General features: G+C 42.4%; 1 protein-coding gene across 1 annotated transcript in view; it reads left to right on the plus strand.

Moving 5' to 3' along the window:
- Positions 1-22,705, plus strand: part of LOC134965370 (nicotinamide N-methyltransferase-like) — a 35,952-nt gene extending 13,247 nt beyond the window's left edge. The window contains exon 3 of the mRNA XM_063941836.1: positions 22,285-22,705. Coding sequence (XP_063797906.1) covers positions 22,285-22,705 — 421 coding nt within the window. The remainder of the gene's footprint in view (positions 1-22,284) is intronic.
- The last annotated feature ends 1,924 nt before the right edge of the window (positions 22,706-24,629 follow it).

A 24,629-nucleotide genomic window follows, 5' to 3' on the forward strand; every position in this document is an offset into this window, starting at 1 on the left:
ATTGTAGGTGGGTGCTGTGTGGGGTGGATAGTAAAGGAGGAGTTCTGTGATAGATGGACAGAAAAATAGGGAGGGGTACTTTGACATGGGCATGGAAGGAGGGTGAGTGCCAGGAGGTGTGCATTGGAGGGGCATGGGGGCTGTAAGGTAGTTATTAAAGGTGGGGAGTGCTTGTGAAGGACAGTGAAGGCTCCGGTGGGAGTGCTGTGAGGAGGATATTGAGGGGCCTGGTTGCTGTGGGGTGGTTGTTAGAAGGGGCTGTGGAAGGAGGGGTGCTGTGAAGTGGATAGTAGAGGAAAGGGGAGGGCTGTGAGGTGAAGTTTGAAAGGAACAAGGGCGACACATGGTAGACAGTGAAAGAGAATGTGAGTGCATTAAGGGGACAGTGAGGATGTCTCTGAGGTGGACAGAAAGTGCTGTTGTTGGTACAGTGAGGCCAGTGTGTGATGTGCAGTGGGGTCAGGGTCAGTGGGTGAGCTACAAGGTCAGTGAGTGCTGCAAGGGGCTCAGTGTTATATGAAAGGAACTGACTATGACTGAGAGCTATAGAGGGGGTAATGGGAGACAGCTTTGGGGGGGAAATTGACGCTATATGCAGGAAAGAATAAAGGGCCTATTTATCACAATCTGCATCCTTGGATGCGGATGTCATGTGATAAAATCACCCAAATTTGCACAGGGATATATCAATTATCACAGGCAGGGACACAGCTTTCGTGCAAGCTTTGTCCCTGCAATGACCCTCGCAAGCATCTTCAGGATATTTTTCATTAAAAATACCCCGATGTCCTGCTGCGCATGCGCCAACTCTGCCGCTAGGGGAAGAGAAAGCTGGGCAAATGACTGCCTATCAGAGTGCTGCCCTGTGATCTTGCAGCCTGAGCTGGTAAAATTATCACACAGCACACTGCGGTATTTTTTCACTTTTTTTTTGTAAATTCGGCCACATAACATTTTCCATTATAAGTATGGGGAATGTGATGTGGGTTACTAAAAAAGTGAATCATAGGGTTTAGAGTTCTCATGAAAACTGCTCCAAATGCCCTTTAATACATTCAGGTGATACCAAAATAATGTGAAGGGTGTGAAAACAGAAAACAGTCCTTTTCACATTATTTTAGTAAAAATAATGTTAATAAATGAACCACTAAATGAGGCAGCTATGGAGGGGACAGTCTGAAAAATATGTGGCACCCCACCAAAAGATCACTTTCCCTTTTCATATTCACTGTGGAAAGTCTTATTTGTACTCATTTATTTGTCTTATGTGTTGTTGTGGTATATTTATTTATTAATATCTACAAATGCATAGAGTGCCCCTCGTACATTGGTGACAGTGGACAGGAGTGTACAGTGCTGAAAGTAGGGTGGTACGGGGTGGTAAGGAGTACCATTAAGAAATCTGGTGGTGGTATTCAGTACCACCAGCCCACAGCTGGGGAATCATTTATAAGGGGCATTTTTCTGTGTGGGACATAAAATTATGTCAGTGGCATAACTCTGTGTGGCATAATATGTAATAGGCATTATGGTGTGCGTTATAATATGTAAGGCATTAGAGTGTGTGGCATAATGTTTAATGGGTGTTACGGTGTCTGGCATAATGTGTAATGGGCATAACAGTGTTTGGCATAATGTGTAAGGGGCATTGTGGTGTGTGGCATAATATGGCCATGCCCAATTGTCATGTATCCACTCCCCTAGTTTTGTGTGACCACGCCCCCTCATGACACATGACCACGGCCATTTTTGCTATCAGTACCACTAAGAAAAAAATTCTACTTGCAGCACTGGGAGTGTGACCCTTGTTATCTGCACTTACATTGGTGGCAGCTGACGGGCAGGAGCATGAGCTGGTGCTTGATTGAAACTGGTAGACTATCCGCATATGGCAGCTGCACCAGAACTCACGGCCCCCTGAAAATTCAGTTGGGGGAAATACGCACTGGAACAGGAGAAGACAGTGGAAATGTGTGCTGCGCCATCAACGACCTGATGTGCAGCTCTGGTAACCCCCCGTGTATGTGGTTTAGAGTAGCAGGACTTAAGTGTCTTCCCGGCAGTGTGAGAGAGATCAGCTCTGGCACAGTGAATTGGTACATCTCTGATTGACGGCAGCGTTGAGAGGCTGCCCTGGTGATCGGCCAGTGGCGCAAAGAGGAGGCATGGCTTTCCGACAGTAGTCACACTAGGAGGTGCTGAAAAGGTTTTGCCCTCTGTTCCTAAGCTATCCCGGAGGTGTGGCCCACCAGAGATTGACAGTGGAGGGAGGAGTAAGCCTAAGGGACATCTCATCTCTGTACATCCAAGGCAGACTGTGAGACAGGGCTTGGAGCTCCATATAAGGGCATTGCTGGCTACAGGAGAGGTAGTACAATAAGCACCACACATCACACCTGCACAGCTTACTGGAGGAGAGAGACAATGGGGGTCATTCCGACCCATTCGTACGCAGCGGTTCTTCACTGCGGTGCAAACAGGGGCGGCATGCACATTAAGCACGCGCGACGTTGCACGGCGACATGGGTCACCGGGCAACGACACTAGCAATTAAGAAAGCGGTCGCAGCGGCGACCACAAGAAGATTGACAGAAGGAAGGCATTCCGAGGCGTCACCTGTCCATTGCCGGTCATTTTCGGGGAGTGGTAAGGAAAACGCAGGCATGTCCAGAAGAACGGAGGGCGGATGTCTGACGTCAAAGCCGGGACCTGCATCGCTAAGATCGTCGCACAGGGTAAGTATGTCCAGGGCTTCTCTTCTTTTACACAAAACTTTTTTAGCTAAGCAGGGCTGCACAAGCATTCGCAGCTCTGCTAAGCTAAAATACACTCCCCCATAGGCGTGATTTAATTGTTCACACCAGCAGCAAAAAGTTGCTGGTGTGATCTACTTGGAATGACCACCAGTGATCTATCACCTATTACGTTATAAAGCTATCTTAATCAGCACTAGTACTATTGCAGACAATGGGGGTCATTCCAACCTGATCGCTCGCTGCGGTTTGTCGCAGCGCAGCCATCGGGTCGGAAATGCGCATGCGCTGGCACCACAGTGCGCCGGCGCATAGCAGCTGTCATTGAATAGCAATCGCCACTGAGATAGAGGCGGTCGCTGGGTGGGAGGGGGGGCGGAATGGGGGCATTAAGCCGCCGTTCAGGGGGAGTGGTCCGGCCAACGCAGGCGTGGCTGGACCATTGGGGGGGGGGGCATCCGCGGCGTCACACGCAGCCGCTGTGGCCCGGGGAGCGACAAGTAGCTCCCGGCCAGCACGTTAAAGCTGCGCTGGTCAGGAGCTACTCTTGAAGTGCAAAGGCATCGCCGCTGTGCGATGCCTTTGCACTTCTGTGGGGGGGCGGTACTGACATGCGGGGCGGACTAGCCCTGTGCTGGGCGTCCCCCCACATGTCATTTCGAATAACCATAGCTGTGCTAAATTTAGCACAGCTACGATCAACTCAGAATGACCCCCAATATTCTCAGCTAATACCTGACCTGTAGTAAAGTGCTACACTATCTCACTATCTCCAGTTCACAATAAGAGCACAGAGACAGAAACAGCAGTAAGATTACAGAGGAAGTAATTAACAGACTACAGGCTATAATAGATTTATTGTCTGCAAATTCCCAAACTATTTCCTCAGCAGCCAGCACTAACAGATGTGATTCTCATCTGTCATTTACCCCCAGCTTTTTCTCCCATCTGCTTATTTACCTCAAGAGTCAGTCAGGATTATAATGTTGCTGATAATAGCCACTGAACTCTTAATAAACCATTCATCTTCAAATACTCCTGTGAGGAGCAGCACTTACCGGTGTTAGTCAGGAGAAGGCTACTTTACTGTTCCCTTTTCTACTCTCTCAGTGAACAGGAAGAAAAAGAGCAGGATTATCAAATGGTTATATTGCTACATTTGCTATTATTGCTAGAACGCATTAACCCCTTCAATCCCTGTGGATTTATACAAGTAAAGAGATTGGGGAAGCCTAGTTAGTGTTGTTTAACCCTCTGAAGCCTTGCAAGCAGCAACTCTTTCAGAGGAAAACAAGACTCATCTAATAGAGACATAACCAGGCTTTATTACCATTCCAAAGGATTCTTCACATGTGCACCAACGAGGAAGAAGCGGTACCCTGATAGACTGTGATATTGGTATTGTAATGTAAACTTGCTGAATTATCATATAGTCAGATAAATCAGTGTAATTGATGTGGTGACAAAAGCAAGCACTGTATGAGAAATACGGTTGAGGGTATGGTATAATGTTAAGCTAAAAAGATACTGCACTATCCCTTTATGCCTGAGATACTCTAGCAGAGCCAGGTAAAAGAAGACACAATGACAAAGAGTTCCAGATCAACAAAACTCATGTATTGATTTTGAGTGAGCAAACTTTACTGCATTGTTGTAATGTAATTCTGTTTAAATGACATATTGCTATTGCAAGTTCTTTATGTTGTGGAGTCCTTGGTAGAGGATGTCAGTTAATAAATACACTGTGTAGCAAAATCTACCAAGAAGTCCTTATTGTGGAAACCATCCTTGCCCCTCTGGGAAGAGTGGAGTCTTAAAGAGACCTGTAGAGTCAAGGAGAGACAAGGTACTTCTATAGAGTACTTACCTGCAACTTATAAAAGCATACTTACCTTCCAACAGCTACCTCTAGTACCTACCTGAGTGTGACAGTTCAAATTTGGCATCACGAGGAACAGGATCCAGGGCCTAGTGTTAAGAACATTTAATATCAGACAACATGTCACAGGATAAACAGCCAGCAGGAGATGCATCTAACCTTAGTTCTACCTCTGGGGATTCAGCTAACCATTAAAGACAAGACACTCCCGTGGTGTCACAATTGAACCCTATAACGCTACTCTATTATTTCGGGGCAACATGGCTTCCAACCTACACAGAAGATGATCTAGATTCCGATGGCAACTCTCTGAGAGAGTTCAAGAACAAGATGAAATGTATGTTTCTACTCTACTCCTTAATGGATGTTCAGCAAGCGGAAATTCTAATTGGACAACTAAAGGGATCTGCATTACGAGAAGTTACTTTATGGCCACAAGAAGAATAACAGAATATTGATCAAATTCTGATATGGGTGTTGCTGGCGCTGAGGAGGAAATTGACAAGGAGGATTCTGATGGTGAGGTGGTTTGTTTAAGTCAGGCACCCGGGGAGATACCTGTAATCCGTGTGTTGTATATGGCCATTGACATGCCTGGTCAAATTACAAAAAAAAAATCACCTGTTTGGTGTGGAATTATTTTAACAGAAATGCGGACAAGTGTCAAGACATGTGTTGCCTTTGTCATGCTGTAATGAGTAGGGGTAAGGACGTTAACCACCTAGGAACATCCTCCCTTATACGTCACCTAGAGCGCATTCATCAGAAGTCATTGACAAGTTCAAAAACTTTGGGTGACAGCAGAAGTTCACTGACAACTAAATCCCTTCCTCTTGTACCCAAGCTCCTGCAAGCTACCCCACTGACTCCCTCAGTGTCAATTTCCTCCTTAGACCGGAAAGCCAACAGTCCTGCAGGCCATGTCACTGGCAAGTCTGACGAGTCCTCTCCTGACTGGGATTCCTCTGATGGAACCTTGAGTGTAACGTCTACTGCTGCTGGTGCTGCTGTTGTTGCTGCAGGGAGTCGGTCATCATCCCAGAGGGGAAGTCGGAAGACCACTTGTACTACTTCCAATAAGCAATTGACTGTCCAACAGTCCTTTGCGAGGAAGATGAAATATCACAGCAGTCATCCTGTTGCAAAGCAGATAACTCAGGCCTTGGCAGCTGTGTTGGTGTTAGACGTGCGTCCGGTATCCGGCTTAGTTCACAGGGACTTAGAGAATTTCTTGAGGTAGTGTGTCCCCGGTACCAAATACTATCTAGGTTCCACTTCTCTAGGCAGGCGATACCGAGAATGTACACAGACGTCAGAAAAAGTCTTACCAGTGTCCTAAAAAATGCAGTTGTACCCAATGTCCACTTAACCACGGACATGTGGACAAGTGGAGCAGGGCAGACTCAGGACCATATAACTGTGACAGCCCACTGGGTAGATGTATTGCTTCCCGCAGCAAGAACAGTAGCGGCGGCACCAGTAGCAGCATCTCGCAAACACCAACTTGTTCCTAGGCAGGCTACGCTTTGTATCACCGCCTTCCATAAGAGGCACACAGCAGACAACCTCTTACGGAAACTGAGGAACATCATCGCAGAATGGCTTACCCCAATTTGACTCTCATGGGGATTTGTGACATCGGACAACGCCAGCAATATTGTGCGTGCACTACATGTGGGCAAATTCCAGCACGCCCCATGTTTTGCACATACATTGAATTTGGTGGTGCAGAATTATTTAAAAAATGACAGGGGCATGCAAGAGATGCTGTTGGTGGCCCGAAGAATTGCGGGGCACTTTCGGCATTCAGCCACCGCGTGCCGAAGACTGGAGCACCAGCAAACACTCCTGAACCTGCCCCGCCATCATCTGAAGCAAGAGGTGGTAACGAGATGGAATTCAACCCTATATATGCTTCAGAGGATGGAGGAGCAGCAAAAGGCCATTCAAGCCTATACATCTGCCTACGATATAGGCAAAGGAGGGGGAATGTACCTGACTCAAGCGCAGTGGAGAATGATTTCAATGTTGTGCAAGGTTCTGCAACCCTTTGAACATGCAACACGTGAAGTCAGTTCAGACACTGCCAGCCTGAGTCAGGTCATTCCCCTCATCAGGCTTTTGCAGAAGCAGCTGGAGAGATTGAAGGAGGAGCTAAAATGGAGCGATTCCACTAGGCATGTGGGACTTGTGGATGGATCCCTTAATTCGCTTAACCAGGATTCACGGGTGGTCAATCTGTTGAAATCAGAGCACTACATTTTGGAAACCGTGCTCGATCCTAGGTTTAAAGCCTACCTTGTATCTCTCTTTCCGGCAGACACAAGTCTGCAGAGGTTCAAAGACTTGCTGGTGAGAAAATTGTCACATCAAGCGGAACGTGACCCGTCAACAGCTCCTCCTTCACATTCTCCCGCAACTGGGGCTGTGAGGAAAAGGCTAAGAATTCTGAGCCCACCCGCTGGCAGTGATGCAGGGCAGTCTGGAGCGAGTGCTGACATCTGGTCCGGACTGAAGGACCTGCCAATGATTACTGACATGTCGTCTACTGTCACTGCATATGATTCTGTCGCTATTGAAAGAATGGTGGAGGATTATATTAGTGACCGCATCCAAGTAGGCACGTCAGACAGTCCATACGTATACTGGCAGGAAAAAGAGGCAATTTGGAGGCCCTTGCACAAACTGGCTTTATTTTACCTAAGTTGCCCCCCTCCAGTGTGTACTCCGAAAGAGTGTTTAGTGCAGCTGGTCACCTTGTTTGCGATCGGCGTACGAGGTTACTTCCACTAAATGTGGAGAAGATGATGTTCATCAAAATGAGTTATAATCAATTCCTCCGTGGAGACATTCACCAGCAATTGCCTCCAGAAAGTACACAGGGACCTGAGATGGTGGATTCCAGTGGGGACAAATTAACACTCTGTGAGGAAGGGGATGTACACAATGAAAGGGGTGAGGAATTGGAGGATGATGTTGAGGTGGACATCTTGCTTCTATAGAGCCAGTTTGATCAAGGAGAGATTGATTGCTTCTTTTTTTGGTGGGGGCCCAAACCAACAAGTCATTTCAGCCACAATTGTGTGGCAGACCCTGTGGCTGAAATGATGGGTTTGTTAAAGTGTACATGTCCTGTTTATACAACAGAAGAAGAAAAAACTGAGGCCCTTTGGGTGACCATAGAAACAGGGGAAAAGTTGATTATTCGTATTGGCGTGATATACAGGCCACCAGGTCAGGAAGAGGAACTTGACAAGAACCTATTGCAGGACATAACTAAAATGGCATTAAAAGGAGAGGTAATAATCATGGGAGACTTTAATCTTCCTGATGTAAACTGGGAGGTGTCTGCTGCTAGTTCCACTAGAAGTAGGAACATTTTATATTCCCTTCAGGGAGCATCCCTCCACCAATTGGTGAGGGAGCCCACTCGGAAAGACGCAATATTAGACTTAATACTTACAAATGGAGACAGATTATCGGACGTAAAAGTGGGTGAAAACCTGGGATCCGGTGATCATCAAGCAGTATGGTTCAGCATTAAGACAGAGACTGACTCGTCCCATACAAAAACAGAGGTGTTGGATTTTAGGAAGGCTGATTTTGTAGGGATGGGAAAATGTGTAAGCGATTCTTTGGCAGAGTGGAGGAACTTGGAAACAGTGCAGGAGAGGTGGGAAACATTAAAATGTGCAATATTGAAGGCAACAGACCTTTGTATCAAAACTGTTATGAAAAACACAAGGAAAAGGAAGCCAGTGTGGTTTGCAAAAGAAGTAGCAAATATTGTGAGAGCAAAAAAGATGGCTTTTAGGAAATATAAGCAGACACAAAATAATGAAGACAAAAAGATATATCTTGTTAGACAGAATGAGACAAAGAAGGTAATCAGATGTGCAAAGGCACAAGCTGAGGAGAAAATGGCCCAGTCAGTGGGTAAAGGAGGCAAAACTTTTTTTAGGTATATAAGCGAAAGGAGAAAAACAAAAGGCGGAATTGTAAAACTAAAGACGGACACTGGGAGTCTTGTTGAAGGAGACAATTTAATAGCAGATCATCTTAATGATTATTTTTGCTCAGTATTTACTACTGAAAGAGAGGGGAAGGGGCCACAGTTAAGTTGCAGGGATATTCAGGAAAATGAAACAAGTACATTTACAGAGGAGAAGGTCCTAACAGAACTCTCAAAGCTGAAAGTGGACAAATCTATGGGGCCAGATGGGATACATCCAAGGATACTAAAAGAACTTAAAGAGGTGCTGGTAGCACCGTTGACAGAATTATTCAACCAGTCATTAGCTACAGGAGTAATTCCAGAGGACTGGAAAAGAGCAAACGTAGTCCCACTGCACAAAAGTGGAAGCAAGGAAGAGGCAAACAACTACAGACCAGTGAGTCTTAAATCAGTAGTAGGGAAATTGATGGAAACACTCTTAAAAGAAAGAGTTGTAGATTATCTCAAATCCGGCAATTTACTGGATCCCAAACAGCATGGATTCACTGGGGGGAGATCATGTCAAACAAATCTTATTGACTTTTTTGACTGTGTGACTAAAGTGATGGATAAAGGTGGAGCCATGGATATAGCTTATCTAGACTTTAGTAAGGCTTTTGACACAGTTCCACATCGCAGACTGCTAAATAAACTTGAAAGTTTGGGATTGGATATTAGGATTATTGAATGGATAAGATCTTGGTTGAAGGATAGAAAACAGAGAGTTGTGGTAAATGGAGTGCATTCACAGGAGGGAAATGTTACCAGTGGAGTACCCCAGGGATCTGTACTTGGACCAGTGCTTTTTAATATCTTTATTGGTGACATTGCAAATGGCATTAAAGGGAAAGTATGCCTTTTTGCAGATGACACAAAGGTATGCAACAGGGTAGAAACACCAGGTGGGGTAAAACAAATGATTGAGGATCTAGGTAGACTAGAGGAATGGTCAAGAGTCTGGCAATTACAGTTTAATGCCAAAAAATGCAAAATCATGCACTTGGGTCTCAAAAATCCTAAAGCTAAATACAGTATTAATGGCACTATACTGGAAACTACTGAGGAGGAAAGGGATCTAGGAGTCACTATTTCAGATGACTTAAAGGCAGGTAAGCAATGTAACAAGGCAATGAGGAAGGCTAGTCAGATGCTTGGCTGCATTGGGAGAGGAATCAGCAGCAGAAAGAAAGAAGTAATAATGCCACTGTATAGGTCATTGGTACGGCCTCATCTAGAATACTGTATTCAGTTCTGGAGGCCATATCTTCAAAAGGATATTAATACATTAGAAACTGTACAAAGTAGGGCAACTAAAATGGTGCATGGCCTACATCACAAAACATACCCAGAAAGACTAAGAAATCTCAATATGTATAGTTTGGAGCAGAGAAGGGAAAGGGAGGACATGATAGAAACTTTCAAATATATCAAGGGTCTTAACAAAGTCCAGGAGGGAAACATTCTCCAAATGAAGAGAAGCAATAGGACACGAGGACATGCACTGAGACTGGAGGGGGGGAGGTTCAGGGGAAATTTGCGGAAAAATTATTTCACAGAAAGGGTAGTGGACAAGTGGAATAGCCTCCCATCAGAGGTGGTAGAGGCTAAGATAGTAGAGCAATTTAAACATGCATGGGATAGACATAAGGATATCCTTACAAAGAAATAAGGATCAAATAAGGTTAGAGATAAAAATAATATAAAAAAAGGGGCAGACTAGATGGGCCAAGTGGTTCTTATCTGCCGACAAATTCTATGTTTCTATGTTTCTATGGGTGGGAGGGCCCAAGGACAATTCCATCTTGCACCTCTTTTTTTTATTTCTCTTTGCATCATGTGATGTTTGGGACCAATTTTTATAAGTGCCATCCTGTCTGCCACTGCAGTGCCACTCCTAGATGGGCCAGGTGTTTGTGTCGGCCACTTGGGTCACTTAGCTTAGTCATCCAGCGACCTCGGTGCAAACTTTAGGACTAAAAATAATATTGTGAGGTGTTCAGAATAGACTGGAAATGAGTGGTAATTATGGTTATTGAGGTTAGTAATACTATAGGATCAAAATTACCCCCAAATTCTATGATTTAAGCTATTTTTGAGGTGCTTTTGAAAAAAAAACACCTGAATCCAAAACACACCCGAATCCGACAAAAAATTTTTAGGGAGGTTTTGCCAAAATGCATCCGAATCCAAAACACGGCTGCGGATCCGAATCCAAAACCAAAACACAAAACCAGAAAAATTTCCGGTGCACATCTCTAGTGAATACCATTGGGACCCGGTGACTTTTTTAATCTTTAAATGTTTTAATCGGTCACAGACTACTTCCTCGCTTAAATAAGTACCTATCAGTGGGATATTATCATTATTGAGATTATGTGTTAGTCCCTGAATTGGGTCCTCTCTAGTAAATACTGTTGAAAAAAACTCATTTAGTGTGTCCGCTATGTCATTATCATTTTTGCTTAAGACTCCCAACTTGTCTTTTAAAGGGCCTATACTCTCCTTCTTTATTCTCTTACTATTAATGTATTTAAAGAATGTATCGTTACTAATGCAGATGATGTCAGTGCTACCCCAGTTATGATAGGGATGAACGTCCTTCAATATTGTACTGATGAAGTGAAAGGGGCACTGAAAAATGCATTTACCAAGAAGAGGACTATGAAGCAATGAGCATTGCAATCCACATTAACAATCCTTCAGGTGCACCAAAGATTTGTCAATCAGAAGGGAGAGATAGGAAAAGTACAGGTAGCAGATTACTGGCCTGTAATTTTACAGACTAATTCCAAAACAATTATGTGGGGCAAGGCCCGTATAAAGCTATGGTGGAGCCTAATCAGATTAATTTTTAGGATGACATAGTTGTTGCGAGATCACTAGTACAAGTGGAAGATGGACGAGTCCCGTATTTTGAATCCTCATAACACCATATTTGGTTATTTCATAATTGCTCAGTTGCTAAACTGTTAAAAAAACACTTTTCAAGACATTAGTGACCCAAGTTTCAGTGTAAATCAGTGCAGTGTGATGACAAATCCTGATTCGAACCAAGAAACAGAGGCATGGTGGTAGACCATATAGATTGGGGATGGAAATACCGTACTTGAATAGAGAGAAGGAGTTCTCCATGTTGTTCAGGAAAAGTTAAAAGCCTTCAGTAAAGACCTTTCGGATATTGGGAAGGTAACCATCATTCAACACCATATTCCCACGGCAGATGCAGTACTGATTAAAGAGATGCATCGACCCCTTTCAATGGCTCAATACCTACCAGTAAGGCAAATGCTGGAGGAGCACATGAAGGCCTCTGTGGTCATCAGGGAGAGCCTTAGTCTATGGGCATCTACTGTAGTCTTAGTAAAAAAAAGGATGTGCAGTTAAGGTTCTGCGTGGATTATCACACATTAAACGTCACACATAAGGATGCATATTCATTGCTGCAGATAGAGGAGTCACTAGGAGCCTTGAAATCAGCCCAGTATTTCTCTACCATTGACTTGACTAGTTGCTACTGGAAGATAGAGATGGCTCTTGAAGATAGATAAAAGACTGCCTTTACTACTCCAATTGAGTTTGAGTGTATGCCCTTTGGGTTATGCAATGCTCCAGGAACCTTCCAGCGAGTAATGGAGCATTGCCTAGGACACATAAACTTTGAGATGGTCTTATTGTACCTTGAGGATATTATTATTTTTTCTAAAACCTACCAGGATCACCTTCAACACCTGAGAGAAGTTTTTAAGCAGCTAATAAAGTATAGGCTAAAAATAAAACATTGTAAGCGCTACCTTCTCAATCCAAAAGTTTCATCTCTGGGCCACGTAGTGAGTGCAGATGGAGTCTCTCCTGATCCAGAGAAAATTAGAGTCTTGCAGGATTGGCCAACTCCTCAGAACATCAGAGATGTCAGAAGGATTCTGGGCTTTGTGGGATATTATAGGCATTTTATTGAACACTTTGCCGGAATTGCATGCCCAATTATTAAACTTCTTCGAGGGGTTCCCAACTGTGGTCTTTCCAGGAATATTTCTATTACGTGTACCCCACAGTGCCAGGAGGCATTCACACAGATGAAGAAGATACTTACCAAAGGTAAGATTGACAGTGGAAGGAGGAGTAAGCTTAAGGGACAGCTCATCTCCGTACAGCCGAGGCAGACTGTTAGAAAGGGCTGGGATCTCAATATAAAGGCATTGCTGTCTGCAGGAGAGGTAGTACAATAAGCACCACACATCACACCTGCACAGCTTAGTGGAGGAGAGAGACAGTGATCTATCACCTATTGACTTATAAAGCTATCTTAGTCAGCACTAGTACTATTGCAGGCAAGAGTCTCAGCTAATAATTAGGCTGTAGTAAAGTGATACACTATCTCCAGTTCACAATAACAGCACAGAGACAGTAATGGCAGTCAGACTACAGAAGAATACAAAGATGAACAAATATTGCTGGAGCTAGGAACGTCATCCAATCAATCCCAGAACAAGCTGCTCATCACTGGCAGGGCGGGCACACCCTGAACAAGGAACACCAAATAAATAGAAAAGAAGTGGTAGCGCTGGTGGGGTAAAGTATACCAACTTAATTTAAAAAAAGCAGATATGTACAATACCTTAAAAATTGAATAACATGAAAATACAAGCAAATACACAATAATTATTAAAAATATGCAACAATGTAGCATGTATTGGAGACACAAGTGGGTGAACAGAGGTGTGGTATGGAAGGTTGACCACACTTAGGTCGAAAGTGTCAAGGTCAACCCTTATTGATTGACAGTAACTAGGACGACAAGGATTCAAGGTCAACAGGGTTTCCTGGTTGACATGGTCTAGGTCGATAGGATAAAAGGTCGACATGGGTTTATTTTTTTAAAAATGGCATAGTGTTCCCTGTGCAGTGACTGGCAACCCCAATAAGTGCACTGTGTCCTCTCGCATGGCTCGCTTCACTCGCCATGCTTTGGTCAAGGTGCCTCAATCCACTACCGCTGCACTTGGCACAGGTTACTATTCGCAGTCGTAGTCCATGTGGATCAATAAATATGAAAAGGATCAAAAAAATAAAAAAAATAAAAAAAATGATGTCAACCTTTTGACCTGTTGACCTAAAACATGTCGACCTAGAGACCCTGTTGACATAGAAACACTGTCGACCTAGTTACTGTTGACCAATAGTGGTTGACCTAGACATTGTCGACCTAAGTGTGGTCGACCTAAAGACCGGATACCTGTGAACTGATCCACTTCCAAAGTGTTAGACTGGACACATTCTTTTGCTACTGTAGCTGCAACATATACAATGAAGCCAGGAAGTGTGTAGTGTCTGATATAACAGCAGCCTTTGAAGAACTGAACACTAGCAGTATTATTATCTTGTCAGTACTGTAGACTATATAGAAATCTCTCAAGTACTGTTATCATATATACAATTTATTGAGGCACACTGTTTGTTGTGATCTACTGTAAATGCCGACACCTCCTATAATTTCCTGTTTTCTACTTTGAGCAGTTACAGATGTAGACACACTCATTGTGGCTGCACCTTGTCATGGCTGTGACTAAGTTGCTGCGTCTGCGTGAGCGTGTGTGTATATTCACGCATGTGATGCATACGCATTGCATAGACTTAAGCATGGGTGTGAATAGGTGTAGTCAGGCATGGCTAGTCATTGCTGTGATGTGTATGCATGTACGTACACATTGTGGCAGTGATGAGCCTGGCTATATCTGTAAATCTCCTAATCCAGTGGTTCCCAATCTTCTTTGAATCATGGTGCCCTACAGTACCAGAAATCTTTTCACAGCACCCATAGGCTAAAAGTTTCTTTATAGAGTTATTAAGAAATAAATATTACATGAAGTAAATTGTCTTTTTATGTTATCCTTAGGTTCAATTGTGTGGTGAGGGGCAAGATCTCCTTCTGTTTGTCCACATACATTATGATTAGCAGCCACCAGCACTGGTTTTTGCCTATTACATTGACCATAAATCATTTGAATTAGTCCTGGACCATAAATCCAAGGCTCCCCTGCAAGTTCCCTGAGGCACACCAGGAACCCACAGTTTAAGAACCACTGTCATAATTGTAGAAACATCTCAAAGGAAGAAATGTTCCTGACTTTAGTCTAGTTCTAATGTTTCTGATAATAATAAGTGTATTACCTGCCCGTTGCTAATGCTTCATATGTAACTGATGCAATCTCTATTGCCATTTGTCTGACCTGGCCAGAGTCAGACTGGCCCACAGGGGTACAGGGGAAACACCCAGTGAGCCCATTGCCTGTTGGCCCACCTCCTCCTCTAGGGATCATATTCCAGACTGTGCACTTTTGTCATAGGCACAGAGGTGCAGCACACTGAGCCGGCACGTGGGGGTAGGAGACACTATGACACAGAAGTTTGATCAAATTCTCTATGGTGTAATACCAGCAGCTGTAAAATGACTGTGTAGACTGCAATAACATCTGATTAGTATATACTCACTCACTGGGGTTGTTACTGAAATACAGTGCGTATACAGCACATTATATATCATCAATAGTAGGGGTTGAGTTTGGGATCCTGCCAGTTACCAGATTGCCGGCAGGGGGGCGCAATGTAGCCACTTGCGCTCACCATGTAGTGAGCTCGGTTGCTCGCTGCGCTCACCACAGGTTCTGTTCCCTCTCTATGGGTGTCATGGACACCCACAAGTGGAAATAGTCCCTGTTAGCATGCCGTCTGTTGGGCTAAGTATGGCTAAGTAATTGAGGCCCGGGCAGAGGATGCAATTACAGAGTAAGAATTAAATTTTTTAGTGTGTCCCCATCCTATCACTACCATTTTTTATCATTTGTCTAAAATTCACAAATCACTGGTCATCCCATTATTTCTGATATTGGATCCCTCACTTCTAATTTATCACAATTTGTAGATGCCAACTTGCAGATCCACATCACCAAACTAAAATTTCACATTAAAGACACCTGCAGAAAGTCTCTGAAATTTGTTGAATGGAGGGTTGGACATTTTTGACACCCGAAGTCCAAGACCTATGTAAAAATATTTTGCATGAAACAGGAATTGAGGCAATAAAATATTATTTAAATGAAGACATGAATATAACAAGAGAGAGACATGACATTGTAAATGATGCAATATTATGTATAATTATTTTTTGTTTAATGACGCATATTAAGTACAGACACTGGGGATGGCCATGGAAATCAGATTTGCACCAAGTTTTGCAAATCTCTATATGGGCCGCTTTGAGAATCAATTTAAATGGAGCGGTCCATATAGAGATGATCTGGTCCTCTATGGCCATTTTACAGATGATTTCTTTGTAATGTGGAAGGGTGGGCAACACAGAGCACTAGAATTTGTTAATTATTTAAATACTAATGATTTTAATTTGCAATTTAATCAAACATTTAGTTTTGACACATAGGGGTATATTTACTAAGCTCCCGATTTTATTCGATTTTGGCCGATTTGGTGTTTTTTCATCAAAGTGTCATTTCGGGAATTTATGAAACTCAAATCTCGGCAGTGATGAGGGCATTCATATTTTTTTTGAAGTCAAAGAAAAAAAATACGGATGAATACACCATTGGTCAAATACGGCTGTTATTTGATACAACTCGGTAATTTACTAAAAATTCTATTTCACAAACACTGCCGGCAAAAGCCAAACACTGCCGTGAAAAAATACAAATCGTAAAAAAAAGCAGTTTTAAAATAGACCTGCTTTTGTTTTTTTGCCAAGTACGTGGATTATAAAGAGAACACAAGCTACACTGGATTATGTGAGTATAATTTTGTTCACAGGTACCCCGTGGAGTCTACATGGAGAAGTGGACCGAGCCTCGTGTGAACATAGGTAAGTATGTATATATGTATGTATGTATGTATGTAGGTGTGCATGTATGTAATAAAGTTTTACTGTCATGGTGTGTGTGTCCTGTTTTTTGTTGGGTATTTTTTTAAGTAGTACTACAGGTACCAGCGGGCCCGTTTGTCCACCACATGCTGGTACTTGTGGTTCTCCAAGTACCAGCTTGCGGGGAGGCTTGCTGGGACTTTTAGTACTGATACAAAAAACAATATTTTTTCACAAGGCTATCAGCCCCCCAGCCACCGCCCTTGGATGGGGGGGGACAGCCTTGGGCTTCACACCTGGCCCTTGGGTGGCTGGAGGGGGGGGACCCCTTGATTTAAGGGGTCCCCACTCCTCCAGGGTACCCCGGCCAGGGGTGACTAGTTAGTGATTTAATGCCAGGGCCGCAGGGACCTATATAAAAGTGTCCCTCGGCTGTGGCATTATCTCTCTGACTAGTAGAGCCCGGTGCTGGTTCAAAAAATACAGGGGACCCTACGCTTTTTGTCCCCCATATTTTTTGCACCAGGACCAGGCACAGAGCCCGGTGCTGGTTGAGCAAATATGGGGGAACCCTTGTCAAATTTCCCCCCATATTTTTTCAACCAGGACCGGCTCAAAGAGCCCGAGGCTGGTTTTGCTTAGGAGGGGGGACCCCACGCATTTTTATTTTTTATTTTTAACACTTTATTTTTTTTAAAGGTGCACAATGAAGCCCTGCACGGATCTCACAGATCCGGCCGAGATTCATTGTGTTAATGTCGGCAGTGTTTTACTATTCACTCCCGTAAAACACTGTCCGAAATTACGAATTTCATCGACATCGGAAAAAACGAAAATGCAGAATACGACAGCATAGTAAATCTGGCGTAAAAAATTCAAAAAGTTGCAAATTTACACATTCGATGTCATTTGTGTTTAATCTCCCTCCAAATTGGCACAAATACAAATTTTAGTAAATATACCCCATAGTCTTTCTGGATGTCACATTCTCTGCCAGGGTTGGTATCATTGTTCCATCAAATTATATGAAGCCTGTGGGTGCATCTAACTATCTTCATTATGCTAGCAGTCATCACAGACCATGGATAAGGAATAGCTCAAAAAATCAAATGGTGCACCTAATTCGAAATTGTGCTGAAGATGAGGACTTTTTCCCCAAATTGGGATAATGATGGGACACTTCGAAAGGAGAGGATATCTGGATAAACTCCTTATTAATGCAAGAGATTATGCTAGGAAATTACTGTATGTAGAAAAGACAGCTAATACTACAGTGGAAGGGGAGCACTTGGGCAACATAAAGAAGGGGAATTTAGCTGTTGATATGAAGAAACTAATAAAAAATAGGCTGATATCTGAAAACATCAAATCATGGAATATCAAAAAGATTGTGATAACTTCACATTATTGGAATAGGATCCTATATAGGAGAATGTTATTGAAAAAAGACCAGCAGTAATCTTATAAAAGAACCCAAACTTGGGTGACATTTTAGACCCAAGTATGTTAAAAACTCAGATTGGTATAGAGGAAGGAGGTCAGGTAATTGGAGAGCACATTAATTTGTAGGTAGTCATCGATGCAATAAATTTATCTGCTTAACTTACACATTTATGGTAAATAAATCAACTAGTATAATATCCAGTGTGACTGGGGAAACATTTGAAATTAAACAATTTATGAATTGTGAATCCAGTTACTGTGTGTATGTTCTCCAGGGTCCGTGCTAGAGATGAGCGGGTTCGGTTTTACTCGGTTTTACTCGGATTTACTCGGTTCTCAAAACGGCATCTTATTGGCTCACGGGTGTCACGTGTTTTGGATAGCCAATAGAAAAAATCCAGATAAAACCGAACTGGCGTTAATTCTGGCGTTAAATCCGAACCCGCTCATCTATAGACTCCGTGCGCCCTACAATATGTAGGGACACCCACTATTAAGAGCAGGTTCAGAGAATTGTGGCATTAGAAAAATATAATAACACAAAAATGGGAGGTATTAAGTTTATACAGCTCTGTATAGGTGAATCTTCTTAGATTTTTAAACTAGAGACTCTCACTCCTAAAAGTTTCAATGAGGCTTTGGATTGTACATGTTTAGATGGTTAATTAAGCATGTGCCATCTACTATGAGATCAAGTGTAACCTATTAAGTTTGGTCTGGATATAGTATGAAGACAATATTTGAAAAGGTGCAGGTTGTTCTATACTTTTATCCCACTAAACCATAAGAATAGGCCAAATATGCAAACTGGGGATTTCTTTGAGGGTGGGGGAAAACTACGGAGGGGAAAAATCATGTGAAATAGTTTAAAATATCCTTTGAAAGAACTAGTAGTTTTTTCTGTGGATGTAGAACCCAATCTGGTAGATTGTTACTTAGAAGGGTTATTTATGTGGAAAATTAGAATTCTAAATGGAGGACTTTAATTATTACACATATATGTAGGTATGTTTTCTTATATTTATAATGTCACATTCCCAAGAGATTTTTCATATATGTGTGATAATATAGGTTGTATATGGACTAGAATTTTTTATATTGGGACCTTGAATAAAGAGCTGTTGGAAATCACAGAGGAAATAACACTGTTTGTGAATATAAATTGAAAGGTGCTTGCAAGCAATTAATAAGGTCATTTGTTATAGTTGGGATACTTATACTTAAGTAGATATGTTTTTTTATTATATTGGTATAGAATTTCCATGAGGATTTTATATCAATGTTTTATTAGTCTTATTAGTTTTGAAATCCATGAATGTGGATAACATACGTATGGACACTCATCAGTTGATAAAGCTGGGATTAATTAATGAGGAATTAGAGGTATAAAATAGTAAAGGACCAAAGAGTCTGCAGTCTTGAGAAAGTCCCAGTGCATTGTGGGATGAAATGCGAAGACACTATCACTCACTGGCTTACCTCTACTGCATCACCAGCACAGGGAAATACGCTGCTGTAAGTGACTGAAACTACCCCGGCACTGTGGTCTGCACTGGCAGCAACAAACATCCGGCAGCTAAACAAACAGAACTAAATGCTTACCAGCACTGTTACCTGCCCAGGGTACTCATAGCCTCACAACCAAGGGAAGAGGAATGGGGGCTTAATCGCAGTGGAAGGATCACTACACACAGAGTCGGACTGGCCCACAGGGGAACAGGGGAAACCATCGGTAGGCCTACTGCCTGTGGGCCCTCCTCCTCCTCTAGGGATCAGGTTCCAGTCTCTATCCTAGTGCACATAAATTATGTATTATACATATGTAACATTATACTTCATAAGATCATGGTTTATTATATATTTACCAAGGGCAACAGAACATGTACTCTGTAATGGTTAGCCAAACCTCTGTGGTGGCTGGCCACACACTTAAGCATGGGCCCTTACAACAGCATTCCCCTGGTGGGCCCTTCATTCCCCAGTCCGACACTGACTACACATGTGCAGGGGTAACTATTAAAGTGGCCACGCTACGATAATCAGTATTCTGTGTCTGAACTTAGCTGGGATGCTGGCAGCCAGCATTGGTTAAGCAGAACATTGTTACCAGTAAAAGCCTGTGGGTGCAGTGAGGTATTCATTTATTTGGAAATTCTAGTGCAACAAAAATGGAACTAAGTTGCAAAAGATATTAAAGCAACAGTTTCTTAGTATATTGCTGCCTTAGAATTACAACACTAGGGATCATTAAGGACCATTGATGAACTTTCTATGTCCTACAAGTCACCAGGGACACTTAATGAACAAGTCCCATGCAATTATATTTGTATTTAATTGTATGTTTTTTTTTATTTTAATATGTATGTTTAAAATAAATGTACAGATTGATTTTATAAAGTAACATTATCCCAATGTTTACTGCTGAGCATGCTGCCACTTTATTATATGTATATTGCAGTTTACAAGAAGCGCAGTGCTTTACTTTAAATTAATTTGTCTGAATGGAAGACACTACTAATCTTGTGGTTCATAACATACGTCAGCTGTCTAATGAGATATTGTTAATCAATTAATTTGGGCAGTTGGTTGTGGGTTTGATTGCCACCATGGCCATTTGTGGGGTTTGTATGTTCTCTCCGTACTTGCATGAGTTTCCTCTGGGTGCTCCGGTTTTCTCCCACATCCCAAAAAATATATTGGTTGGTTAATTGGTTCACCACCAAAATTAACCTGTGTGTGTGTGTGTGTGTGTGTGTGTGTGTGTGTGTGTATGTGTGTGTGTGTGTGTGTGTGTGTGTGTGTGTGTGTGTGTGTGTGTGTGTGTGTGTACACATGGGCAGACAAGATTGGCCGAGTGCTTCTTATCTGCCATCACATTCTATGTTTTTATATTTCTTTAAAATAATACAGATACTGTAGTTATGTAATTTCAGCAGGTTAGGTAAATCAAACTTGTTATTTTATAATGTACTTTATGATATTCTAGTCAATTCTCCATTCACTGTGACAGTATCCAAAAATTATATTCTTCCTGAATCAGATCTATAACACAGAATAAAATAAATAGGTTCTATTAATTTCCTGAGTAGAAATTAGGCGGAATTAGCAATGCCCCAATACTGTATGTGGGAAATGCCGCCTGTAACTGATATGGTCACCTCACAAAGGGAGGCAATTGCAAGATCACCTGTCAGGATCCCAGTGATCACAATGCCGACACCAGAATCCTAACAGGCAGTGAAATGCTGCCACCGGAATACCTGCACAAAAGGCATTTTCCCATATTCTCCCCTTCCCTCTGGCACAACCAATTATGCAAACTCTGCCCCACAGAATGAGGAGCTGAGTGGGAGCAAGAACCAGGCAAGTAAGGGAACCTTTAATGGGTTCTTGGTGTGTGATTGAGGTTAAAGGGTGCTGTGAAAAGGGGAGTTAATGAGTGCTGGGGTGAATGGATTAATAAGTACAGGTGACAGGGTTAATGGGTGTTGAGCATGAAAAGATAAATAGGTGCCGGGAAGGGTAGGGGTAATTTTTGCTGTGAGGGGGGTCAGTGAGTACTTGGAGTGAATTGATTAATATGTGCTGGGAGGGTGTGGGGTAGGAGGTAATTTGTGCTGTGAGAGAGCTTAATAAGTTCTCAGGGAGATTGGATTAGTAGGTGCTGGGTAGCAGGAGAATAGGGAGTGCTGACAGTGTGGACAAATGTGTTAATGGGTGCTGTGAGGATGATTTGACAAAATGGATGTGCAAAATTTTTCTGCCCCCATTGTCATAGACCAAGTGTGGTTTATGGAAATGGTTTGAAGGAGTGTATTAAAAGAATTAGGTCAGTAATGTAAATCTTTGCCTAGGGCGCCTAGAACCCTCACACGAGCCCACATGCCAATCATAATTGTACATGCCACTAAATGCTTCCACTAACCCAAAAGTGGCACAAATGCTCTAAGATCCACATATGCTACTTATATTGTATGAGGATAAGCAATAAAGAAATCTGATGCTCTGATCTTCTTCAGTCTTATTCTCTGCCTTATAATTGATTGTAGATGTGTTTTAGGCAGAGAATAAAGCTGAGTGTTCTGGATAGTGGTATCCAATGGCCTCCTGTTTCCCACCACTGTCATATAAAATGTTCCTGAAAGATTAAATGGGTGTCTGATTGAAAGTGTAGAATAATGCCCAATCTCTACTACTTTTGAGGAACCCTTCTAGAAAACAAACAATGCCTTCATAAATTATACCTTCCCACCCATTCAATCTCCATATAAAACTATATTCTATTTCTTATGTGGTAGCATGGCTTGTCCTAGATCCCAGTTAACTTTGTTGTGTTTGTATATTTCAGTGACCAGAGTCAGGACAAAGACATGACATTGAAGATGGCAATAACAAAGATCATGAAATGTGACATTGACAATGAGAATCTCACAGACCCGGAGGTGCTCCCACCAGCAGACTGTGTCATCAGTGTAGCTTTCTTGGAATTCATCAGCAAAGACCAAGATGATTATATAAATAATTTCAGAAAATTTGTGAAGCTACTTAAACCTGAAGGATACCTGATATTGTTTGGGGCTTTAAATACAACTTATTCGATCATTGGGCAGGACAAGATACATGTGTTCAGATATGATGAGAAATTTGCTAGAAAAGTTCTCACTGATGAAGGGTTTGTTATTGACCACTGTGTAGTCCATAAAAAAACAGCAGATAGTGACCTTACTGACTATGAGGCATTTATGTTTATTACAGCTCATAGAGAGTAATAAGGGCCTGATTCTGAGTCAGATGCTTTGTCGGGTGCAGTTCCACATTTCCTTTATACTGCGCATGTGTCTAAATCGCACTGTGCATACATCCTGATTGTGTTTGTATACAGTTGAAGTAGCTTTGACACACGCTTGTAGAAGTGTATTGAAAATGTATTAGGTGTTCCCAGTTGTGGTTTCAGAGAAAAAGGGGGCCTGTATACAGGTTCCGTATGGGCCACCTCCTCTCTGTTGGTGCAGTAGACTCTGGCTACATGCCACAGTTTGCTCTGCATGCACAGGTCTCTGAGAACTTGGCACCTGCACCTTGTTCCAGGTGAAAATCTCTACCGCACAAATCACAAGGATAATGGCCATGGTGGACTCTTTCCCTATAATTTTTGCAGCTCTGCAGCCAGTGCGGGGACAGCGGAGTGATAAGTATAATTATATGGGTGCAGGGTGTGCGGGGTGTGGGTTTAAAAACAGGGGGCGTGGATCACAATCACATCATTCCTGTGAAGCCATGTCCCCTTTTGCCAAGTTCATGTCCCCTTTTTGGGCACAGGATTCCCTACGCCAGCATGGAGAATGTTGGGTGGTATGTATGAGGGTGTCATGGAAGTGCTGCAGGTACAGATGTGACCACTTACACCTTTTCTGTACATACCACAGCTAAACCTTTTCTACATGCAGCGAGTGGATGGATTAAAAAAAAAAAATGGATCCCATAATAGAATATGTATAAAGTAGCATAATCAACCATGGCTAAATCTCTGACTCTATGGCATGCCAAACCGTGCCATACATGGCAGGATATAGGAAAGGTGTATGAGGACACATCTGTATGTCACGTAAGTAGCTGTGTAAACAGACATTTAGATGCACACACCTGGCATGGGGATGTGGTAAGTGTCTATGGTGTGACTGATGGTGACATGTAATGACGTACTGAGCAGTGTTACAGCATATACAGATGCTGGAGGTCAGCGTCTCAGTCCTGGCACAGTCAGACGCAGCTTGTACACCAGGGGAAGGGCTATTACCCGCATTAGCATATAGTCACAGACACAACTACACCAACAGAAGCGGCCGCAGCGTGTGACTCAGATCAGCCCCTACTGTAAGTCTGAGATTAAAATAGACATAAATACACCAGATCTTCCTGACAATTTGCAAATGATAAACCTTAATAATTAATAATCACATATATTACTGTACATTTATATTGAGCTGGTGTTAAAACCTGATCAAAAGATAAAGTAATTGTCATTTTTTGCAGATTACTGTTTTATTAAAGAGTAGTTCACAAAAGAGGGGAAAGGATTGGTCTTAAGTGGCGCACAAAAATAAATTACTTCATAAAATATAACTTTTAATTCATTATTATTAAGACCTGTAACTGTGAAATATTAAAAACCAACAATGACAAGACGAAGTGTTACATATATTTTAAAATACACACTGTGCTCCATGTGTCGTGCACTGCTTATGTACAGTAATTAATTGATGGGTACAATGACCTCTCATTATTTTGTGTATACTATCAATTCATTGATGTGAATAAAGTTGATTACCAGTGCTTGTGTTGCAGTTTATTCATTACTTCTATCCATTTTAATCCAGGTTTACAAGTATAGTTTGAAATATGATGGTTTTTAATCAGCAGTTTTTGAATAATTGGGTAACTGCTGGCCAGTGTTCCCTCTTCATGTATCACCACATATTATATCATGTTGAACTCATAGGTAATTAAATACTGCCAATGTGCTGCTGTTTGTAATGTGTATTATTCTGGTATATTCTAACAGGTAAACTCAATCTATTGACTCACTCATTGGGGGCAATTCCAAGTTGATCGCAGCAGGAAATTTTGTAGCAGTTGGGCAAAACCATGTGCACTGCAGGGGGGTGCAGATATAACATGTGCAGAGAGAGATAG

Source organism: Pseudophryne corroboree, chromosome 10, assembly GCF_028390025.1.
Source record: "Pseudophryne corroboree isolate aPseCor3 chromosome 10, aPseCor3.hap2, whole genome shotgun sequence".
Lineage (NCBI taxonomy): Eukaryota > Metazoa > Chordata > Amphibia > Anura > Myobatrachidae > Pseudophryne > Pseudophryne corroboree.